The 26,272-nt window shown below is 40.6% G+C and overlaps 1 protein-coding gene and 1 long non-coding RNA gene across 3 annotated transcripts in view; both read left to right on the plus strand.

Annotated features, from left to right (window-relative positions):
* The window catches only part of zbtb20 (zinc finger and BTB domain containing 20), a 480,443-nt gene extending 473,036 nt beyond the window's left edge, over positions 1-7,407 (plus strand). For both annotated transcript variants that reach the window (XM_080780624.1, XM_080780625.1), the window contains 2 exons: positions 312-1,560; positions 6,632-7,407. In XM_080780624.1, coding sequence (XP_080636750.1) covers positions 312-1,560; positions 6,632-7,314 — 1,932 coding nt within the window. In that variant the 3' untranslated portion in view covers positions 7,315-7,407. The remainder of the gene's footprint in view (positions 1-311; positions 1,561-6,631) is intronic.
* A 9,698-nt stretch (positions 7,408-17,105) lies between these two features.
* LOC308326617 lies at positions 17,106-25,958 on the plus strand. The gene is made up of 2 exons (XR_013965114.1): positions 17,106-18,161; positions 18,410-25,958. It is a non-coding gene; the product is annotated as an uncharacterized lncRNA (long non-coding RNA).
* Positions 25,959-26,272: the final 314 nt, after the last annotated feature.

Here is a 26,272-nt window from a genome sequence, read left to right on the forward strand (position 1 = left end):
GACCACCGCTCAACGTTATTTCAGCTCCGGTGGTCAGCTCACCACCGGAGCGGTGGTCACCTCACCACCGCTCAACGTTATTTCAGCTCCGGTGGTCAGCTCACCACCGGAGCGGTGGTCACTTCACCACCGAAGATCCAGACTATGAATAGGCCTTTAAATGTAGATTTTAGAATGTAGACATTGAGGGGAATTAAGATTTAACCCTAACTCTATAAGAACGCAGCTTATTTATCAACTATAACCGCAGTTAATGGATCAATGATGAGTGAACTAACGGCTGCTTCCCGTCTCGTCCCCCCCGCCACCAGGGCCTGACGGCGCTGCAGAACGGGACGCCGCGGGGCGAGCGCTCCCTCTACACCACGGTGCAGGCCAACTACGACGGCACGGCGCTGGACGGCTCCAAGGACCAGCAGGGGGCGCCGCCGCAGCAGCAGACGCAGGACCCGCCCTGGATCACACGCATCCACGAGCGGAGCCAGCAGATGGAGCGCTTCATGTCCACCGAGTCCTCGGTCACCCACAGCCGCAAGCAGTCCCGTCCGGTACGCATCAACACGGGGAGCGGTGGCGGCGTTGGCGGAGGCGGCGGCGTGCATCCGGGGGGCGGAGCCGGCGGCCCGATGCACATAAAGCAGGAGGCCGACGACGACTACAGCTGCTACAACATCATGGCCGACTGCCAGGAGGGAGGAGGAGGAGGAGGAGGGCACCACCACCACCACCACCACCACGCGGGGGTGGAGGGCAGCGTGGAGAGCGAGCCCAAGGGCGAGAGCTTCGACTCGGGCGTCAGCTCGTCCATCGGTACCGAGCCGGACTCCGTGCTGGAGCAGCAGCAGCAGCAGCACCACTACTCCACCATCTACGGCGGCGGCGGCGGCGGGAGGCGCGAGAGCCTCAGCGGCGAGGAGGGGATACAGATGGACAGCATGGGAGGAGGAGGAGGAGACGGCGGACACATCGAGGTGAGCGACTCCTCGCCGGAGCAGATGGAGGACGGAGGAGGAGGAGGAGGAGGAGGAGGGGTGGTGATGGTGAGCGCGTCCCACATCACCAGTGACAGTATGGCCATGATGCAGAACCCGCTGGCCAACAACCCGGCGCTGCAGGCCCTGCAGGGCCCCGGCGGCCACTACAGCATGCAGCGACAACAGTCGGCCGACTCACACACCAGCAGCAGCCTGAGGATGCCAATCACCATGACCAGCAACTCCCAGGTGATGGGCACCGCTGGGGGCAACGCCGCCTACCTGCCCAACCTGTTCGCCGCCACGCAGACGGCGAGGGACATCAAGCCTTTCCTGTTCAGCCTCCCCGGGCCCGGCGGCCTCGGGGGCGGCCAGCAGCCCCCGTTCGGCGCCATGCCGTCATTCCCCAGCCCGCTGTCGGTGGCGCCGGCCTCCGGCGGGGGGCAGCAGCAGCAGCAGCAGGGGCCGCAGACCCCCGGGGGCCCCATGGGACAGCAGGGAGAGAAGAAGCCATACGAATGCACACTCTGCAGTAAGACCTTTACTGCCAAACAGAACTACGTGAAACATATGTTTGTCCACACTGGTGAGTCACGAACTCTCGCTCTATGCTCAGAAGATTCTCTTAACCACTTAAACCCTGTATACTTTGTCGACCAGGGGGGGGTCCCCCAGGGGGGTCCCCCAGGGGTAAACACTCGACCCTCTCCCCAACCAACCAATACACCCATCCGTTCCGTTCGGCGAAAATAGCACGTCTGTACAAGTTCACAACGCATTGCATTGTTGCGAGTGACGTGTTGTTGTGAGCTTGTGAAGCTTGGCTATTTTCGCCGAATGTTCCAATATTTTTTGCCGAATGTTTGATGGCCAGAAGAATAGGGATGCAGGGTTCATGCGGTTAAGATTGATTTATGTTTTGCTGCACACACACACACACCGGTGGTCGAATGCCCCGAAAATATAGCCTGTCGATAGAATGCCAATTATTGGACCAAATTAGGTATTATTGTAGATGCAGTGATCGTCGTAAAAGTATTTTTCATTTATCGTACTAGAAAAAAAAAGAAAGCTAAGAAAAGCTTCTATTTTTCATAATGATAAAGATATTTGCTGCCTGTGTCTGAATTAAATATCCCTCTGTGGGTAGAGCATCCTAAAGTAAAGATTTACTCACGTATATACTGTTAAGTTACAGTTTAGTTTCCGCGCAGAGATATTGCACAAGGCTATATTCATAAATCTTATTATTGCCCAACACAGTGTGATTTGGTGACACCACTGTTGCTAGGCAGGCACAGGGCTCGGAAACTGGGGAAACATTGCACCAGTATCCAATGTACCAAATACATGTAAAAAAATAAATAATAATAATAATAAAATAAAATAAACTATTCAATTTTCAAAGCAGAATCTCAAGAGAAAAACAAGGGCAGGTATATACAGTCAGTTGAGCTGAAGACAAACGGCTTTAAGATAATAAGCTTTCAAATGCAAAGCAGTCGCATTTGCCGTCGATCAATAGTGCAGACCTTTGACCGGCATGCGTCACACGCTGAGCTAGAGATCTGATACATCGTCAGGCTGAGAAGGCTCTTTTGTTGTGACGTTAATACGGTGATTTTTATACCGGTGAAAGTGAAGAGAGTCGTTATAACAGGCAGATAAAACTGGCATCGTACATGAAAGCAAGGTTGGGTGATGGTGTGTGGGGGGAGGGGGGGGGGGATCCAGGTTTCTGGTCAGACCGATTTAAAAACATTCAAAAAATCATATTTATATTGGATTCATATCACAATTTAACAATTGGATGGGAAAAAAACCAAAAAACGTTAAAACACATTAACCCTATTTCGGGAAGGTGTGTCCAAATTTTGAATAGCTGGGCCATAGCAGATCTACAAGCTCACCTCATGTGAGCTTGTACTTTACTTTAGAAGCGCTATGTTTGGCTATTTCTTGTACAAAGATGTAGATTTAAGTGGTTAAGAATGCACCCCACCCTCTGTTTTTCTTTTTTCTTTCTCCTCCTCTCACAAATAGAAGGAACTTTATTGAATAAACATATGTTTGACGTGGTTCTGTTTGGCAGTAAAGGTCCTACGTGAATGCACCGCACGCACAACACGCATGCACATACATACTGTATGTTGTACCACCCATACATGCATACATATGTACATGCATGCATACATACAGTAGCAGGACAGGCGGGCACTAGCGAAGCCGGGCGCCTCGATTTAAAACTGGCTATTTTGTCCAAAATGTTAAAAAAAAAAAAATATTTAGAAAATGTTTTTTTAAGTAAAGTAAAGTATATACAGTACATGATTAGAACATGCTTACACATTCTAAGGTCTAACATTTCTACAATTGTCAAACAAAAAATGAAAAGTTGAAGGATAAATTCATAGTCTGATAATGAGGTGTTCACATCGTGCACACTTTACATTACTTATAAGACCATTTTTGTAATATTTTTTTAAAACATTTTGGACAAAATGGTAAATTTGACATTGAGGTTCCCAGATGTCCTTAGTGCCCGCCTATCCTGTACCCATACATCCACACAGTATGCGTAAGTATATTATACTTAGATATGCACAAACCCGCTCATTACCAAAAAAAGGTTTCGATTTGCAGCTCAACTAATAAGCAATAATGATGGTTAAAGGAGAATTCCATGCTAGAAGGCTTTCTGACCTTTATTTGTAGTTGTTACGTCCGCACCAAAGAGGTCCAGGTGTTTTTTTTGTGCAAAAACTCCTTATTGGCTATTTCCCCTACCATAAGCCCTCAATGAATTGCATTTAATTGAATGGGAATTGAATGGGGCTATGGGGTGTTGTGCTAATTTGCTTATTTCCATTGAAATAAGTAGTAAAGTGTTCCGCTTGGGATATTATTTACATTATGAAGAGGATATGCACAAAAAATAAAAATTTGAGCGATGGAAATGGGCGAATTTGAACAACACCCCATAGCCCCATTCAATTTCCATTCAATTAAATGCAATTCATTTAGGGCTTATGGTAGGGGATATAGCCAATAAAGGAACTTTTGCACAAAATAACACTTGGACCTGTTTGGTGGGTACGTAACCACTACAAATAAAGGTAAGAAAGCCTTTTAGTATGGAATTCTTCTTTAACAAGCACCACTGTGCTCACTTAGCATTCTTAATGTTTAGCCTAGTGAAATGAGCACAACTCCATCTGCTGCTGTATTTTTTCCCCATTTTTTTACAGTTTGTTGTTCGCCGTTATACTCCTTCACGTGTATTAATTTACAACATGCTGACAGCAACAGCAGCAGAGACAGTGAAAAGTGGCTCACGGGTCCACGAAAGTGACGGACAGGCAACACGGAAATAAATATTGAAAGAAAGAAAGAAAGAAACCAAAATAGATGTTTTGAATCGATTGTTGCCTCAGGATGTTGTGAAGGTAATTTGTCAGCGGGGAGATTTAGTACGCGTCCGTCCCACTAGCATAGTGTGATGTTGTTTATTTTATTTCATATCTCATAATATCTCTCGACTCGTATCGCCTCCACTGTGTGTCTTATCCATCGATAACTCCGCAGTGACTGCCTTTATCTTTATCGCAGTTTTGTCGTTTTTATCGTTTTAAAACGTTACATTTGAAAATTTTAAAAGACGATCTTTTGGGCATTTACTGCTTTTCAATTCGATTCGGACAGTGGAGATTAACAGACAGACAACACAGACATCCCTGATGTATATAAATAATAGAATAAAATAAAATAAAACCATCTATATATATTGATTACTATATTTTAATTGGTTTAATGTAGTTGACAACTTGACACACATTTTTAATTGTTAATTTTGTATTATCAAACATGCAGTGAAACACTATAGTGTGACAAAATATGAAAGATGTAAGAAGGAAATGCATGTATTTAACGCAGTCTGACCAGAAAGGGGGGAAAAGGGGTATAGGTACAGTAGATGTATTTAATATTTGCACACATAGGATAGCAAAAGTGGAGGCAAAGAAAGCCATGGCCAAATGACACCGCAGTCACAGAACCTTTTCCAGTAAAAACCATAGTATTCCTATTAAGATCACGGCTTGGTATCATCTCAGAAAACAGAGTTGCGATAAAAAACGGAAAGCCACATTTACACATAGCAGTCTCTGGCATCTCTCGTCAGGTGAAACAATGAATCAACAAATCAGACATCAGAGACTGGTAAAGATCGCGGAGAGAGTCAATAGCAGCACGCGTCGATATGTTTGGCTGAGCTCACTCAAAAGGATAAAAAAATCATATTTGTCATTCCACCTGAAGACGGAGGAGAGTGCCTTAAAGGTGTGATTATTTTCCATGTGGTTTATCTGCACCCACTTGGGGTGACTGACTGTAGATCAAGCAAAGACTTCCTTCCTGAGCTTTAGTTTTCTATGAAACAGTTTTTTTTATTTTTTTCGTCTCAGACAAAAGGCAAAGCTTTTTTGGCACCAAAACGTTAAGCTCGATTCACTTCCATTCTCAGTTGCGGATGTGTCCTCATTCTGCAACGTCTTTCCAGTTTGTAAAGAAAGTCCAGACACGGACTCTCTTATTTCATAATGGGGTGTTTTATCCCATTCTGACCTGAGATCAGATTCATACGAGGTTTCCACTGGACACACGCTGGTCTGATGAACCCATTCTGACCTGAGATCAGATTCTAAAAATGTCAGTCGTTCTTCGATTTTTCAAAAAATAGCAGACCTACAAGCTCATAGCGCGCCACTCGGTGGCGCGCTATGAGCTTGTAGATCTGCTATTTTTCAATAGCTAAAGCATAACATGATGCCGACACCAAAATGGGTTCCCGTTCAGAATGGGTTATGCACAGTGGGTCAACCGATACTCGCACACCGGACCCCAGCGCTGCATTCTCTGTGTATAGCTAGCTTCCCTGGAAGGAAAGGAAAAAAGAAAAGAAAAGAGAAGCTATATAGCGCAATTCTCATTCTTGTGTTGGGAAAGAATGTGATAGTAGCCAGCGTGTCATCTGGCCAGTGGCTCTCTCTCTCTCCCTCTCTCTCTCTCTCTCTCTCTCTCTCTCTCTCTCTCTCTCTCTCAACTTCAGTCTTTCCTGTAGCTCTATATCACTGTAGTGCAACATTCCTTATTGCATTCATATTTCATAATATGAGTTACTGGTGTTGTTGAGAGAACAAACAACTCACCGAAAAAAACAACAAAAGAGTTAATTACTGTATATCCCACTAACAGTTGTACAATGTATGTACAGCTGCCGTTGTGAATCATGTAAATATTGGTTTGCTGGAGACGAGACCCAAGAAATCCCAGCCCGACACCGTTAGATACTCTGCTAAAGTAGTTTCGTGCCAAACGGCGAAACGGTTTCAGCGCTGGCTCGCCGACACACAGAGCCTCGCCAACAGACAGACTTCAGTCGTCGGATCCGTGTGAAAAAGAAAAATGTAAAACAAAAGTACAAAGACAACGACCATATGCTATAAAAGAACACTCGTGGAAACACGCGGGCAGGGAAAAAGAGCGGGTTTGTTTTTGTTTAGCCGTACCGTATACGTTTCATTCTCTGCTTCATTCACCGTCTGCTTTTTTTTTGTTGTCTCATAATGTTTATGTCTCTTTATGCATGCAATACGCAGGTGAGAAACCTCATCAGTGCAGCATCTGCTGGCGCTCGTTCTCCCTGAAGGACTACCTAATCAAACACATGGTGACGCACACGGGCGTGCGCGCCTACCAGTGCAGCATCTGCAACAAGCGCTTCACCCAGAAGAGCTCGCTCAACGTCCACATGCGCCTGCACCGCGGCGAGAAGTCCTACGAGTGCTACATCTGCAAGAAGAAGTTCTCGCACAAGACCCTGCTGGAGCGGCACATGGCGCTGCACGGGCCCTGCTCGGGGGGAGGCCCCCACCACGGCGGCGGGGGCGGGGCCGTCCCGCTGCCCGGCGGCGCCATGGGGGTCCCGGGGCCGGGGGGGCTGAAGCTCGACTCGGCGGGGCTCGGGGTGGCCGCGGCCTCCGCGACGCCGGCCGGCGTGGTCCTGTCGGGGCTGTCTCCCCCGGGCGCCGGTGGCGGCGTCTCCATTCCTATGCCCATGCAGGCCGGCGGCGAGCCGGGAGTGGTGGTCCTGGCCATGCCCGGTGGTGTTGGCGGTGTGGGTGGCGCCACCGGTGGGGCGGTAGGGGGCGGCGGAGTGGGCGTGGCCGCGGAGGCGGGCTGCCAAGAAGGGACCACCTACGTGTGCTCCGTCTGCCCTGCCAAGTTCGACCAAATAGAGCACTTCAACGACCATATGCGAATGCACGTCTCCGACGGATAAGTACAACGACGACATAGATGAAACTTATAGTTTTGTTTGTTTAGTTTGTTTTTCTTTTTCCGAAAAAGAATGAGAGAAATTTTGAAAAATGGCACTAGATTTTTTTTTTCTTTTTTTCTTCTTTTTTTTGGGAGGGGGGGTGGAGGGGGGGGGGGGGGGAAGGGGGTGGAGGGAGGGGAGGGGGGGTTATGAAGAGTAATGAGTATAGACACTGGCACATTAAGTTTCCCAACGAGAAAAAAAAATGTTTTGTTTAGTTTGTTTTTTTTTCGTTTTTGTTTTTTAGTTATTTTGTTATTCTAAAAGAAAACAAAAGATGGTGGCCTTAAGGCTTTCGTAGTTTGATTATTGATCTACTGGATGGATCCTAACTACAGGCCTCTAAATGTATGCTTTCCTAGAAGAAAAAAAAATACTGATTTATGTGTTGAACACTACCGAAAGGCCTACGAAAGAAACGACACATACACACAGACACACCTGTTATAGCGTTAGATATATCCGTATGAGTGTAAATGTTGCACCAAGTGCAAAGTAGTCTTTAAGCGTGTCGTGTGTGTGTGAGAGTTTGCGTGTCAACGTCGTCGATGCGTGTTTCTGTCTTTTTCCGTGCGTGTGCGTGTGTGTGTGTGTGTGTGTGTGTGTGTGTGTGTGTGTACACATACTGCCATGAAACCTTTTTCGCGAGGCAGATTGTGAACCCATGCATGCTGAGACCTAACCGGTTTGGAGACTTTAGATGTCCAAGCTTACTGTGGTATAATTTACAACAACATCAACAACAAACAACAATAAAACATAAAAAACTAATATTATATAATATACTATATCATCTGGGTTGGGCTAAATATTCCCTCTAAAATACTGATGGTCACAAGATTGCCTTCTCTTATGTAAAAAAAAAAAAAAAAAGAACAAAAAAAATAGTTAATTTGACACTGGGTTTTTATTTATTCCTTTTGGTTTTTAAGGGATTACAATGCAGCTGTTGTAAAAACAAAAAGAAAAAGAAAAAAGGTACCAATTTCAATCATTTTAATGAAATATAACTTCCTGTCGTTGGTGACGGGGGGCAATTATTTTTGCCTACGTTTTATAGATATTTGTCCATGAGTTTAAAAGTTAAGTTTACTAAATTATAGGGTTTCCTGATGAGACAGTATTTCAGCAAAACTATATAAGGATTATTTTTTTCCCTCTCTCTCTCTCTCTCTCTCTCTCTATAGAATTTAGCCCATTTGCATACACTGCCACTAATATCTTTAAAAAGAAAAAAGACTGTTAAGGCTGGTACAACTCTTCCATTTCTTAGATGCAAGAGATACACAAGACAGAAAAGAATTAGATTCATTTTCAATTATCAGTTGGAGAAATTCTTGTTTTTTTGTTTATTTAATTGTTTTCCGAAAGGCTTTCACACATAATACAGTACAACACAGGGTGAAATCCTGCAGTGTTAATTAATCTAAAACTCGGGAGTCCATTTTGGTTCCCTAATACTATAAATTAACACTTTGGGATTTTACAAGTGCGGTAGTTTTTATGGTAAGTTTTAAGGCTCTCTCCGACAATATTGCTGCTCCTTAACTTGCACCTGACTGTTACGAGACGCAGATCACAGCAGGATGTGTCATTGTTATAACTATTATTGTTATGGAGTGGCCTATAGACAACATGGTTATACTTTTTTAGAATCTCATCACCCCGTCAGGGTCGGGTTTGAAGTCAGCTGTCGATTGGCCCAGTGCTAAAGAGGGAGGAATTTGCTTTGAAACCCAAAAAAAAAAAAAAAAGTAAAAGAAACAAGGAAAATGATTGAATTACCATTCTGCTTCCTGGAGCCCATGTAAAAAGAACCTGTTCAATACTGTTGCAAAGCGCCTTGTTGCGCCTTGTTACACTCGGTGCATTAGCTCCACCCGGTGGCACAAAATGGCATGCAACGTTTTGAAAAGGAAATGCAGTCAATATCAATAAGTGAAATACTGGACAGAACACACACCGAACTGTTAACCACTTAAGGCCCTATATATTGAGACAAAACAATATTTTCTAAAAATAGCAGTTCTTGAATCGACTATTTTTAGAAAATATTTTTTTGGGAAGATTTGGGTGAAAGATTCTCCAAAACTTTCAGGGTGTTAAAAGTGGTTAATGTGTCACAGGTGGAACTCGTGCTATGACGGTATGACCTACCACACACGTTGCAGACGGACTTTCTAAGGACAACATGGTATAAACATTCCAGGTTTCTCTTAGAAACCTAGACGCAGCATGTACAGCTCACTATACGATTTGGAAAAAGTTTAGTAGGAAGATTGTTGTAAAAGTCATACATCACATCACTTATAATAGAAAAAAATGGCTAATCTCTGTTGTTTTTTTTTTAAATTTGCTTCTTTGTTTAATTGCTTTTGATCCAAAACAGGACACATACGCACACGCGCGCACACTCACGCAAACTGCCTACAACTGCAATCTGAAGGATTTGCTCGTTTGTGCGTGTTGTAAAAAAAAACACCCTTCGGTGGTCGTTTTTTCTCAAAAGAATAACAGCTAACTAACCACGTACGGCTGTCCAAAATGGACATGCAGTATAGACACTCAAACAACCACCACAACAACAACACCGAAACAAAGTGCTATTTTTTGCACATTTTCTTCGAAAATGCCTGTGCTTAATATTGAATTGTTTTGTCCTTAAATGAACTTCTATGATTTTATTCAATTTCAAAAAGGAAAGAAATCTTTTTTTTTACCTTGATAAGTGGACTGCATAATTTTCTTGCATATATGTTGCACTGCTTAAACCAATAAGTGCACTACTGTTACCAGAGTTATTCGTAGTTTTAGAACAGAGGAAACTTATATTTTCTTTTTCTTTATTTTTTAATAGAAATAGATATTTAGTTGTAGAGTTCACTATGTTATTAGGATAGCTTTGTTCCAGTTTATTCAATAAGTAATTCAGCGTTTCTCTGCTTTTTGTTTAGTGCTTGCAAATTTCCTATATTCTTGTGCTGTGTTAATAATGCAAGCATTATTCGTTCTGTTCCCTCGTTTTAAATTTTGTAATAGTGTTGCTTGTCAGTCTTTTTATTTATTTATCTTTGAATACGTTATATTTTATATAGTCAGTCCCCTATTTACGGTTAAGCCTAATTTATACTTCCTAGTACGATGGTGCCCCACGGCCGAAACATAGCAGATCTTGCAAGCAGATCTACAACTCGTGCATTTGTGAGTTCATCGATTTGCTATTTTCGGCATATATATATATATATATAAATAAATATATATAGGAATTATCGGAACGTATTATACACGAGACAACAGATGCAGACTTTTTCCTGTGAAAGCATCCAAGCCAAACAAAAAGAAAACATTTTTATTAACATTATTATTATTACCAATAATAATAATAATGATGATAATACCAGTAACAATAATTAATTATCATAGTGCGTGTGAACATGAAATATATGTATCCTATAGAAGAAGTCTCTTTTTGCGAATATAGCGGATTTCGGGGGAGACAATTTGTATGCAGCAAAACTTGTAACGTCAGTGGTTTGGCAGTCGTGTCCCTTCCTCTGTGTTTGTTCGTCTGTGGGTGAGTTCTCCGTGTGCGATGTGATATCTTAAGCCTAAATCCAACTGTTGAAAAGTTCAATATCTTAACTGTAGGGCTTCCTTTGCAATATGCAGCGCAGATATTTAACGAGAAGCAGCTTTTCTATAAACGTTCATGGGCTAATATTAATAACACGTTTTCTTGTTTGTGAGATTCGACTATATAGGCTTGAAAGATCGATAACCGGTTTTACTTCGCCGGCCCCTGTTTTTCTTTTTTTTTTTTTTTTTTTTTTAAGGACATATTAGTAATGTTTTGGAATGTCAAAAAGTGAAAGCGAAGATACGATGACTATTGGATCGCTATGGAGTCACATTTCCAGAAAGCATGTTTCACTATTATTAGATAGCAAAATGACAAAACAGGGAAGTTAATGAAAAGCATTTGACAAACACAAATAAGCCCTATAGATTAATTCAGGTCGCTCCTCCTCTGATGAAAACCAAAACCCAGCACATATTGGGCCGATTCTATGCTGTCGCACGGGGGGCGTCGTGGGGAGGGCGTCACAAACAGCAGACCGACAACCTCACAACGGTGTCGCGGATGTGACGTGTCACAAGCTCGTATAGGTCTACCACGTTCACCACCCCGTCCGACACGACAGCCCTCGTGCGACGAAGCATAAATCGAGCTCAAACATAAAAAAAATTAAAAAAGAAGAAGGAGAATAGCATCCTCCATCTGGTCAGTGCAAATGGTCGGAGGTTTTTTTTTTGGTCCTCGATAAAAGTAGCAAAATTGTTGGCCTTCGTGAGTGGGTGGGTATACGTCTCCTTAATGGTTGTGTACATATAAGCCTAAAATCGTCTGGTTTCTATTGTATGTTTTAAATCCGTAGCTGTCATTGCCAGGTTCTCTCTGGCAGTTATTGCTGCATGCTAGTGTATACACAGCACGGGGGGGGTAATCTCTTTTTCGCCTTAACAGACAATGCACTACATAGAGTTATGTTATGACGAGCAACTGCCCAGATCTCTCTCTACTTTCCAACAGTATTGCTCAACTAAAAAAGAAAAATGTGGATGTTTGTTGTCTGCTCTCTCTCTCTCAGTAACAATGGTTTAAAGGAAAAAAGGAAAAAAAAAGAAAAGGAAAAAAAATAAGAAAAAATAATAAGACACTGCCAAAACTGTCATTGTTTGTGGGCTGATTGGAAAAAGCTAAAAAGGCAGAGACATGATTTTGTTGTGTCGGTCGGTGTGTGTGTGTGTGTGTGTGTGTGTGTGTGTGTGTGTGTGTGTGTGTGTGTGTGTGTGTGTGTGTGAGAGAGTGTGTAAAAACGTGCATACGTATTCAGCAAAACCTAGCATTCCTTCGTGGCACTCTCTCCTCTGCTGCCTGTTGGCGGCGGTCTGTCTGCCGATCGCAGCTGATCTGAGTTTTATTTCGGTGTTTTTTAAGACATACTGTATATGCACTATCTGTAGCTAGATGAGTATTCCTCCCCCCCCCCCCCCCCCCCCCCCCCCCACCCCCCCACCCCCCCACCACCACCACCACCACCACCATCATAGTTTTGTTTTTTTCCAATGGTAGGTCAAGGTCAAGTAGCTACTGTGTTTTTGTTTGGTTTCCATAACGGTTTATTTCCATATTATATCTATATATATATATATCCATAATATGAGGGCTAATTGGTTGTCCCGTATAGGGTCAGTTTGCATCGTGGTTTGGTAGTAAATCTAAGTAAAACATTACAAGACTTTTAAAATGTCACAGCCTAATAAGTGCAACTCCTTTTGCGACAACACCGTTTTAAAAGGTCAACGCCACCGATGCAACTCGTCGATTTGTAAGGAGTTGCAGTGGTGGTTTTGGGCTTAATATATAGCGCTTTGCCCGGTCTTCTGTTTGTCCTGTCCCATATTCCGTTCATTGCTTTACTTTCTGTTTAAAACGTTTCCAAAATTTGCAACTTCATGCCCGTTCTCACGTCTCAGTCACGCCTCTTGTAGTCGTTAAGAGTTTTTGTTTTGTGCTGTTCTCGTGTTTCATTTTGTTTCCAGTTTGTGAAACTATACCGTATGCTATTGTATTTGTCCTCGGAAACTATAAACGTGCTGAGCCGGTAGTCGAGGCCTGCAGCTATTTTGTAATGAGTGTAATTAGGTTTATTTCAGTGTGCAAACATTGCGACGTTGGTCGTGGTTATATCGTTTCATGCAGCATTTCTTTAATCTTCCTGCTTCGTTATTTCACACACCTGTTGGTCCGGAGGGTTTTTTTTTACTTTCTTCTGACGATCATAGTCATGCTAATTAAGCACACAGCTTCCTCTAGGGCTGGGCGGTACAATTACAATTAGCGATGCTAATCTCGGGCCGAACCGTGGGTGCCCCGCATTCATGAATAATTTGACCCGCCCCGACTAAAAAGTAAACATTTCTTTGACCCACCGTGGTTACAGGTCGACCCACGCATTTAGGTTGGTTTATTTTTACTTGTTCTGAACGCCATAATTGTATAATGATGTTTTAACACTGGCCTAAATGGCTAATCAGACTAATCTAGAAATCTAATCTGGATTTTTCTTTTTTAATCACATTCATATGCCAATAATTTGACATTTTTGGTGGTGAACTACTCCTTTAAGTCGGTTATGGACTATAAAATATTGTTTTCGATATATTTTCGGTTAATTTCCCCCAGCCCTAATAACAGCTTCATCTTAACACACACACACACACACACACACACACACACACACACACACACACACACACAGTTATAGTCAAACCATTAAACCGCAACACTTTGCTTGCTATGCACAAAACCCATTCTGCAGCACTTGAATTGTTTCACCGTTTGACGTGAGATACCATGCAGTGAGTCGAGATTAGAAGATGGACATTGTTTAGAAGCAGAACATTCTTGAAGGATTGTAATAGAGAGAGTTGAGTGAGGGTCATCACGCTAAATGGAGGGCGGGAGGGGGCGGCAGGGGGGGATTTCAGACAAAGGATGTGTCTGTTTTTCCGTCTGTCTGTCTTGTCTTTCTGTCGCTGTCCGACAGTCTCTCTCTCTCTCTCTCTCTTCTCCCTCTCTCTCTCTCTCTCTCTCTCTCTCTCTCTCTCCCTCCATAAAGTTCAGATTTATATTTTAAGCTTGAAATACGTCACAGAGTTAATACAATTAAGGGTCGTAAAGTAAACCATTAAGAGTTTAAGTTGACTGCATTTTTTTGGTTTTTGTTTTTCTTGTTTTGGACAAACTACAGTTTATATTATTAACCACATGATATTCTATATAAGAAGCACCAACTCTACCACAGATAAAACTATGTTTTGATGCAGACAGACACACAAACAAGCAGCTACATAATACAGTACCTTTTGGGATGTAAGGGACCACCCTGTCAAGTGCCTATTAGTACTGATTTACAGCCAACTATGTATACAGACAGAATATTCCGTTTTCTCTCCTACTACATTGCACATTATATACAGTATATAACAGATATGATGCTATATAATATGCTAACTAACCCACTGCAACAGTTAATGCTGTCCCGAAACAGAGTGCTATTCTTGTCATCTATCCATAGAGGTCGCATCTGCAGTTATTCTGTTTCTTTGTTCTCTGCTAGTTATACCAATACATTATGGAGGATTCAAAGATTTCAAAACGCATTTAAGAGATTAATTTTTTGTTTTTACTTTCTGGTAACAGAAATAACCATGCCATAATAAGATAAAAAGTTTTTTTTTCAGGATATTCTATCAAAGAAGAGATATACAAAATGAGAATAGATTTTACATTTTCAATTCAAGCTGTGTACAAAGCTATAGGAGATAAGAGCCTGTCATTTATATTAAAGCAATGAATTAATGTTTCGGGGACTAGTGAACTGGCACATTAAGAACAGCAGGGGGGGGGGGTTGGGAAACTGACGAGTTCAGCCAACATACTGTAGTGTACCGAGTGAACCACAAAAAAAACACCCATTTTACTTTACTTACAATATATTTTCACCTCGAGCGTCATTCTACAATACAATATTGAACCTTTTGTTAAAAGACACATTTTGGTATACAAATAGCACGGGGTGGTGGGTGGGTTTTATTAACCATAAACCATACAGTGCCATGAATCAAATTACAAGCTTTTTAGTATGGGTGGCTCAAATTTAATAGACAACAGTATGAGTTTTTATTATTCATATTCAAAAGTAGCAGATTGACAAGATCAAATGACAGATCTTCTACACGTGATGCTTTTGTGTGACACGCTGTATTATGAACAAGCAGGGCGTTAATTTACGGGGGGGGGGGGGAACACAAAGCGTTAACCCATTCTGACCTGAGATCAGATTCATACGAGGTTTCCACTGGACACACAATGGTCTGATTAACCCATTCTGACCCGAGATCAGATTCTAAAAAAATGTCAGTCGTTCTTCGATTTTTCAAAAATAGCAGACCTACAAGCTCGTAGCGCGCCACTCGGTGGCGCGCTATGAGCTTGTAGATCTGCTATTTTTCAATAGCTAAAGCATAACATGATGCTGAACACCAAAATGAGTTCCCGGCCAGAATGGGTTAACATACGACAGCAACGATATGTCATTAGTGGGTGCCCTTATACAAGGCTTTCTGTTAACCCATTTTTGGCGGGAACCCCCTTTTGGTGTTTTCAAACATTATGTTATAATTTAGATATTGAAAAATAGCAGATCTACAAGCTCGCTACGACGAGCTTGTAGGTCTGCTATTTTTTTTTTTAATCGTAAAAAACGTTGTGCAAATCATATTCTTTCGAAGTGAATGATTTTAAATCAGGTCTAAATGGGTTAAATGGCAGGATAGGACACGGCCACTCATTTGCATACAGCTTGGATTTGAAAAGGCCATGCCGTGAGACAGTCAGACGGTCAGACAGACAGACAGTCAGACAGACAGTCAGACTGGACGTGAATGCTATTTGAGGTGACATTTTGAACGTATAAAGAGGCAGTACACGTGTAAATATTTGGGAGACACTTTTGGCTAGATAATCAGTTTTTGATGATTATATATTAGGAATCTCTTAGCCGTCACTCACGTTCAATCAAACAGAATGACAGTGTCCGTTAATTGTATTTGCATTATACAGTAGCATCTACGTACACTCAGAACTTTTTTTCTTTTTTTTTTACAGAGATTAATTATCATTAATATGGCATGATTACTCCTGGATCTGCTGTACAGTTACGAGCCAGGTTTATACCGCGTTTTATGAATGTCTCTCTCACACACGCACACATGTGAACACACACACACTCACGAGTCACGCGCACACACACACTCACGCATGCAAGAACACATGAAAGCACACTTCTTATCATGTACACATTTTTATATCATATGGACATAAGTTTTAGCAAACGGTAAACAAAATGTTGCGGATCATCTCTAGGACCTTTTTCAGGATGATCGATAACATACAGTTAACAGCAGTAAAAACATTATTACAACCGTTATAATGCCGCTATGGACATAATACAGTATTGTTCTCTTAAAAATAGTAGTGTACCACGTTTAAGAGATAAATATATAGACCTAAATAAATATTATAACTTCACAGCGCTACGATTGAGTTATATGATAGCACTAAAAAAAAAGCAATCATAGCAAAGCATTGTCACGACTGACTACTAACTTTATTTTGGAACTTTAAATCCTCCATAATACAGTGTTCCACAGATTTTACAGCCAATATACGATTAAGGGTGAATAAATAAAATAACCATTTTCGGAGAAGGTTCAGTTTCATACACTAATAATTATCACAATACAGTCAAGTCAACTACTGTAGTACAACACCTAGAATGACTTATTATCACCGACAATAACACAGACACACCGAGTCAGAAAAGTGTTTGTTTCAGTGATGCACACAGCTATATGTCATCTACCATATGTACATTACGTTTCTATCCTTACCACAGCACACGCGCACACGCACACACACACACACACACACACACACACACACACACAAAGCATTTCCAGATCTTACTACTCACTTTGATGCTTTCTCTCTCTCTCTCTCTCTCTCTCTCTCTCTCACACTCTCTCTCCCCCCTCCCCCCGTGTATATTTGTCAAGCTACCCATTTGAGTCCGTTTTATTTTATTTTTTTCCGCAAACCAACCATCCATCATGTCACAAAACCTACCAGAGTACCTAGACCTACCATGTTGTAAACGTTTAGTTTTATGAACAGTACCTAGACCTACCATGTTGTAAACGTTTAGTTTTATGAACAGGCCAGAGTACCTAGACCTACCATGTTGTAAACGTTTAGTTTTATGAACAGGCCAGAGTACCTAGACCTACCATGTTGTAAACGTTTAGTTTTATGAACAGGCCAGAGTAACTAGACCTACCATGTTGTAAACGTTTAGTTTTATGAACAGTACCTAGACCTACCATGTTGTAAACGTTTAGTTTTATGAACAGGCTCTAGTACCTAGACCTACCATGTTGTAAACATTTAGTTTTATGAACAGGCCAGAGTACCTAGACCTACCATGTTGTAAACGTTTAGTTTTATGAACAGGCTCTATAGTACCTAGACCTACCATGTTGTAAACGTTTAGTTTTATGAACAGGCTCTAGTACCTAGACCTACCATGTTGTAAACGTTTAGTTTTATGAACAGGCTCTATAGTACCTAGACCTACCATGTTGTAAACGTTTAGTTTTATGAACAGGCTCTAGCCTAGCACACGGTCGTCCGTGGAACGTCAGCAATGCATGCAGGCAGTGGCGTTTCAACAGCTTGTTGCTTATAGGGAGGGGGGAGGGGGTCCTTGAGATTAAAAAGGTTCGAGAACACTGCTTGGAAGCATAATCCTTTTTGGTAAATACTTCACGTCACGATGGCCTTAGCCATGTTAGCCTACGGGAAAAACACAATCTGCACTCTTCAAATCTCCCCCGATATATATATACGGATGCACTTGCAAGGGTCCAAGAACTCCAAGAACAATAGAAACCTTTAGGAACCGTTCCATTAACGATGCAATTGTAAAGTTTTATTTGCTTATATGTTACACCGTTGTAAGTACATAAAACACAGAAGGAACTTTTAATTTATGACCTGCACAGCATTAAGTGTACTTAAGAAGAAGAAAAAAAAAATAAGGCCATTTTGTAGAAAGTTAGTTGTCTTGTGTTGTAACATTATGAAGGAGGTGTGGTTGTGATTTAGTTTCTAAACATTAAAGGTAGAGTCAGTGATTTCACTTAATTCAAATATCACTTATTTTTTTTTGTTTTGTTGTGATAATCCTCTCTACTATAGAGTGTGCTGACCATATAAGGAGTTCCTCCCTGTCCCCAGTTAACCCCTGGGGGTCAAAAAACCTTAGGTTTCGTTTTTGGTTCTCTATCCTGATTGGATGAAAGCTTGGGTCCCAAGGCAAAAACGAAACCTAAGGGTTTTTGACTGAAATCACTGACACCCCCTTTAAAGATGGATCCCTCTCCTTGTCGCAAGAGATCAGTTGTCGAGTGTTCAGCTAAGTTGGGTTCTGTGGAAAGATAAAGATTATAGATACTGTATGTGCAGCATACCTGAAATATGCATTCCTACGCAGTCTGGAACATTCCACCACCTATACTAGCCTATTCTGGCATACATTTTATACACTTGAGCAGACTTTAATTGTGAAAGGTGATTTCTAACGCTTAAAACCTTTTTGACACGTTATGTTGGGTATTTTGATCATGTGATAGCCAACATTGCCTGCTATTATTATCGTTAAAAATCCAGCTGATATTATGCCGTAGTAATACAAAAAATCACGATGCCTAAAAAAAAAAAGAAAAAAGAATCAGACTTTCCCAAGTACTGTATAGATCTGATTATTTTTAACCACGTCATTGCCACGCACAAAAACGTCAAGTCTCCAGATCGTCACAGACTAGCAAAGCTGTATGCTCGCATTGTTGACTAGTTCTAGACATACATACTATACTGTACACTAAGTTATCCTTCCGTTTTCCCCCTGTTTTAGATGTGCATTAGGGTCTCTTTTATAGGGTGTAGCGCTATAAAAAAAACTAAAACTAAAAAAAAACTAAAAAAAAAACTACATAATAATACTCCTTTACTTTATACTCCTCTACTGTGATGTTGGACACTGTTTCATGTCAACATGTAATAATTTATATGTCACAATGGACATGCAGATTTTTCATAGCAAAATGTACAGTAATGCTGTAGGGAATGGATTCAGACAGGGTTGGTGGTGGTGGTGGTGGTGGATGAACGACATACAAACGCTAGCCTGGGATCCAGTCTGCTTGCGACACGCGACATTTTGTTTTTCTTTCTCACTTCGCTTCACCGTCTGGAAAGCGTCCTATTTTCCGTGCCCAAATGGGAGAAACCCGGCTTCTGATTGGTCTGCGGTGGTGTTGGTAGTGTTGTTGTATGTTACTGTATGTAAAACTCGAGTCACTTCCTGACTTAGTCTCCTACGTATGTAATGGAAGTACGAGCAAAGATTGTTAATTTAGGAACTGGAAGATAGTCCATCCCGATTGGAGGCGACATGGTACACAAATCCTACAAAGTGGGCGTGGGCGCCGCCTGATCTTGCGAACGTCCTATAGTTACCGGTGCTATAGATCCCGCCAGAGTGTGTTGCTGGGAGAAGAGAAAGGTCGATAATAAAAGTAGATTTTCTCTTGATTTCTCTCTGAAAAAAAGCCATTTTAGTGTGAACATCTAGGGAAGATTGTGTGACTTGTGACGATCGGGTCCAACATTCAGTCCAGTTACCATTGAGCTAAGGAATGGTTCAGAAGCTGTGTTCACGTGCACTCTCCCATTGGAATGAATTGACTCCAACCTGCGTCCGATGACTTACTGCAGACACAGAAGTAAACCGAAGACGGGCCAGACTGAGCAGTGAAGTGAGAAAAAGACAAGCGTTACGTAGCGTTTCAGGCTGGATTCCAGGCTAGACAAACGGGGCCATGCTTAACTGTATACGTAAAAGTCAAATGGTGAATTCCCTGTCGTTAGATGTTTTAGTAGAGACGTTTGCTTTCATGAATACCAAAGACTGGTACGATCATTTAGGATGAAAAGAAAAAAAGCATTTATGGACTTTTTTGTTTTTTCTAAGTGTAATGGTTATATCAACATGTGGGTTTCCTATATAATAATCTGGCAGAAAGACTCCTAAAATAGTTTTTTTTAGTCTTTGTTTCGTTTTTCATTTAGTTTTTTCTTGTTTCGTATATGGCAGGGTGCTTGTGAAGACGCATCTCACGTTTTCGTCACTTAACTAATCACTATCGGTTTGTCTCTCGCTCTACTAGTCTTGTGGTGTTGTTCATTTTTGCCTCTTATTTAGACCAAAATAGCATTTTGTCTCGTTTTGTTTTATAAAGAAACACAACAAAACAGCAAAATGAACCCGACACGGTAGCTGTGATGTAAACTATTGCATGTAAAACACATGTATTTAGAGTGTAAATGTTGCATCGTTTCTCTCTCTCTCTGACAACACATCGTAGTAACTATATGTGGGTTATGTTTTAAACCAACTAAAGCCTGACTTATACATGGCTGCACGCTGGTGTTGCGTGCCCCGTCAATAGCAGATTTACAAGCTCACGACGTGTCACGTTTGTGACGCGTCGTGAGCTTGTAAATCTGCTATTTACTGAGCATGACAACCAGCACGTACAACTATACTAAGTATAACTGACTGAGTACACCAGCGATTTCCCCCAACCTGTGGGCCGTGGCCGTATGCAATGCAATGTTGTTGTTTTTCTTTTAACCCATTCTGACCTGAGATCAGATTCATACGAGGTTTCCACTGGACACACACTGGTTCTGATGAACCCATTCTGACCTGAGATCAGATTCATACGAGGTTTTCACTGGACACACACTGGTTCTGATGAACCCATTCTGACCTGAGATCAGATTCTTGTAGATCTGCTATTTTTCAATAGCTAAAGCATAACGAGATGCTAACACCAGAATGGGTTCCCGTTCAGAATGGGTTAAACTAAAACATTGTGATATATAGGAACCGATCCAAGTCGGAATGCAATCCATTGACTGGCCGATTAAAATATGAACATGCTCTCTGAAATGCCCACCCACCAGATTCTGACCACCGAACACTGCCGTTGTTCGGTGGTCAGAGACTCGAGGTTTTCAAGTGAGCTCTGCAGCTATACAGAGAAGGTCGGGAAACCACTGGCGTATTTATTAGTAGACCTTTTTCAGCCCAGATCATAGTTTGTCTACCTTTGATACAGTTTTGTTCTTCCTGTTTGTTTCTTTGTCTGTTTGTTTGAAATCATATATTGATGTTCTGTCTATGCCTCTATCCCTAAACCAGTGTACTAACAGAGTAGAAGATCACCTCCAGACTAAATTCATCAATTTATACTTGAAATGGACCAAGATGTTAATTTTGCACATCTTTGTAGATCATTTTATTAAGCCAAAAAACGACGAGACATGCAACTTTAAAGTCAGCAAATTCAAGTCACATCTCACTCAAGTAAAAAGAAAAAAACATACTTATCAATTCATTTTGATAAATAACATTAAGGGGGGAGGGGGGGGGACAAAAATAAATAAACCAAACTCTCAAGATGACATTTACCGGTAATATCACCCAAAATGTGGTCCAAAAATGTGTGATACATCAACAAAAAAAACATTCACAAAAATGACACAATATACTCTATTTTTCTAATATCAGTACATCTCGAGAATGTAAACCCTTTGGTCAAATTGCATTGGCATCTTCTCACTGATGGTGAGGGAGGTAATTCTATAGCTTCATCTGCTGTATATCTTCCATTCTGTTTGTCCAACAGTGCACCACATTAAATAATACACCTGGGCTGCAGGCGAACACGTTTTCTAAACCTGTAGTGAAAGGTTGCATTTCTTAGACGTCGACATACAATTTATTTTAATGACAGATCAGAAATCAAAACGTGCCCTCGGTTAATAGAAGCTTAGGATTCGTCACATCCTTTGACTTTCAAAGCTTTTCTTTTTTGCTGCCATATATTATAATTATGTAGATGCTTTTTTTATTAAAAAAAAAGGAAGATAAAAAACGCACTTGGGTTGAACTATGAGACGTGTTTATGAATATGTGTATATTTTGTTGGGCTTCTGTTGGCCTACTTTTTAGCTTGCTATTTTATTATAATAACCCTAAAAATACATCTACAGATATGAACGTGGCAGAAGTGTGGAGCTGTTGTAGTAAAGTAAAAAAAGAAAAAAAAGTAGTTAACATCACAACTAAGCGACCCTAAAACATATGCTGCAGTAGTGTGTTTTTTGAGTTTGTCTTTGTTAATTTATGCTCCAAGGTTGGTTTATATTTTATTATTTTTTACTGTTATGAAACAAGCTTGTTTGAAATGTAATGACTGCTGTTGTTGGTTTTTCTTTTCTTTTTTTTTAAAATAGGGGGATAAGGTTGTTTTTATTTTTTATTATATATATATTTTTTATTGAACGTGCTAAGGAAGTTTTATGATTTGACTTGTCAAACACTGGACTCGAGGGTGAGTTTTCCAACATTTCCAAGTTGAGAGAGATGGCTGTATTTTTTTTTTTTTTTAGTTTTGACAGAACAGCGGCACAGACTGCATCCTTAGCATAGACACTAGCAGACTCACTGACGAAGCACATTCTCCCAGTTACGTAGAAGAAAAAACACGCCGGTGACTTCAAAAGACAAGGTCACCCCCTTCATCAAATCAAATAGGTGGATAAAATGGATATTTCATTTTCTGCTGTGCACTTCCATACATTTTTTGGGGGAAAACAACACATTATTAAAGGAATATAATGAATCAGGTTTTCCTTCCAAATTGTTGCGTGGCTGGTAACAATATAGAACCGTTTTGTGTTAAAACTTCCTCTAAAAACCTGTACTGTTTCTCTTGAATATTTTAATTATTATATTTTTGTCTAAACATCCAAAGGGATACCACTTGACAGCTATCCAATTAACGAAAATCACCTGGTATGCTCTTATATACGTTGTAAACGCCAACTACCACTTATCAAAACAGAAAAGAGATTTGCACTAGACTTATTTTGGTCTTCTTTTTATCAAAAAAAAAAAAGCAATATAATTCAGCTCACTATATCAACACCTTTTTAACCCGTTATGAATCAGTTGTCATGCCCCGCAAAAGGGGCAAATTATGAGTATTGTTTTTTGGATTAGATTTATTTTTTATTTTTCTGTCATTGTTGTTTTGTTTGTTTGTTTGTTTATATATATACAAATATATATATATATCTTGGCTTTGGAATACACATGAAATATGATGTTTTGTTGTAAACGGCTGAGTTAGTTTGACCCCCTAATCCTGTCCTTATAGGTGTTAGTGTCCAGTTTAGACGGGGCATTAACACTTAAAATACTGTTTCCTCCTGTGATTGTTTTATATTTTTTGGGGGGACAAATCTAACAGCTTTGTGTGAATCCTTCATGAGAGGATGTTCTGTTCTGTAAGTCAGTGGTTCCCAAAGTGGGGAACCCCCCCCCCCCCCTGGGGTCCCTGAGGGAGTTCCAGGGGGTCCCCCCCCAACTAAATGATAGTTAGGAACCAAATGGACCCTCATGGGACTGTAACTCAGAGTGTACAAATTGAACCAAATGGATTTTGGTTCCAATTGTACACACTCAGAGTTAAATTAAATAGGGGATCGGGGGTCCTTCTTGGCATATCTTTTCAAATGGGGGGGTCCGTGGGCTAATTAGTGTCAATGCGGGGGTCCTTGACATGAAAGAGTTTGGGGGGGAACCACTGCTGTACGTAACGTGACCCACTTCGATATAAAAAAATAATGTCATCCATCATCATCCCAATGCCCTCCATCCATCCAGTGGCTGTGCATTACAAAAATGACGAAGAGTGATATACCAAAACATTACCCCATCCGCCATCACACATCAAGTTAACATGCTTCAACTGTCCACTGACGCACATGCTTTTCGTTTTGTAAAACAACTGTGTTATATATATTATATATATTATATATTTAGGCATATTTGGTCACCTTGAGTGCTTTTGTTTCCTGGGACATTACAAAAAAAAAAAAAAAAAAATGCTTTAAAGTTGAAACAACAATGAGATAATTCTTTGGAACGAATGAATTAAAAATGCACATTTTGTTATACCACAACAAACAGCATCACTGACTGGCGTATCGAACATTTGTGTCCACCAAAACTGTACCATTATTAATAATCCATAATCTTTTCAGCTATAGGTCGAATGACAAAAAGACCGCCACGAACGATGTCTCCATTCTTGTCAAATCAAACAAGTGTAAAAAATAATCAAACGACGGCATCAAACTCTCCACCATTTCTCTATCTGGACGTTATAGTAGCTTTCCTGTTCTCACCGCTTTGTGGCGTTGTCGAAAAAGGTGTCGCGGTCGCGGTCCGTCTACTAAAAATATGTTTGTATGTTAGAGGAAGCATAAGTATGTGCCTTTCTTGTAATCTCCCTGGTGAGCTTTGTTATTATATTGAGAAGCTGAACCAGCCAATTGTGTTTGCACTAAAAACCAAATTTGCTTTTTTTTTCCCCTTTTCTTTCTTTCTTTCTCGTGATGTAGACTATTTAAGCAAGCTTGTTGCGTCACTTTAAACCGTACAGTATGCATGAATATGGGTGAAATATTTGGTAAAAGTCTAGGGCTAGAAGCTCCCATCTATCTGTTGACCTGTAAAACCAGTGCAGCTTTAGAGGATCTTTGTGAATATCTTGGCTTAGTTATGCATTCAGTTTTATACGATTCCATCTCTTTACACGATCTCTTTCGAGTTCCGTTTCATCATCGACAACTTTCCACAGTTAAAAAAAAAAAAAACACACAAAAAATACAAGAAAAAAAATAAAAATGCTAGAAAAAAAAAAAAAACAGAAAAAATATAATAATAACACATACCATGAATAATACAAATATGGCTTTTTTTGTTTTTCACATACCCACAGCTGGACAGCTATTACCGTACCTACACCGACTGTAGTAGAGATATTCTTTTTTTTTTCTTTCCTTTTTTCTTTTTTTTTCTAAAAATCCATGGGAATGCATGAGTATGAGGTCGCCTTGAGACTATTTGGTCAAACTGATTTAAAGTTTGTTTTGTTTTTTGTTTTTTTTGTTTTCTTGGAAAACTTATGTATTTATAACTTATGTTTGTGTTGACATCTAAGAGAAAGGCCTAAATGCTTTGAGTCTTACAAATGCACCTTATTCATGTCAGTAGTCCATGGTGTGTGGGGGGCAAGGGAGGGTGGGAGAGGAGAAATAAAAAAAACTAGACAACAGGCTGACGATGTAATATCTCTGATTTAGCACCTTACTACACAGCATGTTTTCACTTTATGAAAAGTTTTTAGCTAATCTTCCATGCGTATGATTTCCAAAATTAATCTTTTTTTTTCTTTCTTTTTTTTTTTTGTGAAATTGTTTTTAAAGGGATGTGCCAAAGTTTGGAGGCGATCTCCCCAAGTGTTTATAACTTCTCATTTTATTTCATTATTTTCTGTCCTACTTCAGTTAAAGAGCAATGGTATGTCAACCTTTCCTATAACAGTGTGTGGAAGCAAGTTATTTCAGCAACAGTATCATTACTTGCCATTTTACAATAAGCCCTGTATTTCACATATATTTACCAGTGATGTGTATTTGTTATTATAAAAGAAAATAGCCGTAAAAATGCTTCATTATGTTACATAATATTGTGACTTTTTTTCGAAAAAACTGTGAAGACTTATCTTGCATATACTTTATACAGAAGTATTAAGCCTTAATACAAAAGACTAAAAAAAAAAAAGTGTGGAAGAATAAACTGATTGTTGCTAAGTAAGGATGATTTTTGTAAATGTTACCAGCACTTTTTTTGTAATTTTCACTCTGAGGTATTGTACAAGTTCAAGCTGTTTGTGAAGTTTGATTATGAAGGAATAAAAACTAGTACTTTCCTGTACTTCACAGAAAAAGTCCTGTTTGTCGGCTTGTAAGTCTGTTTTTCATTAACCCATTCTGACCTGAGATCAGATTCACACGAGGTTTCCACTGGACACACACTGGTCTGATTAACCCATTCTGACCTGAGATCAGATTCTAAAAAAATGTCAGTCGTTCTTCGATTTTTCCAAAAATAGCAGACCTACAAGCTCGTAGCGCGCCACTCGGTGGCGCGCTATGAGCTTGTAGATCTGCTATTTTTCAATAGCTAAAGCATAACATGATGCTGACACCAAAACGGGTTCCCGGTCAGAATGGGTTAAACCGCGAGTT

This window comes from Protomyctophum bolini, assembly GCF_963924005.1.
Source record: "Protomyctophum bolini genome assembly, chromosome: 13".
Classification (NCBI taxonomy): domain Eukaryota; kingdom Metazoa; phylum Chordata; class Actinopteri; order Myctophiformes; family Myctophidae; genus Protomyctophum; species Protomyctophum bolini.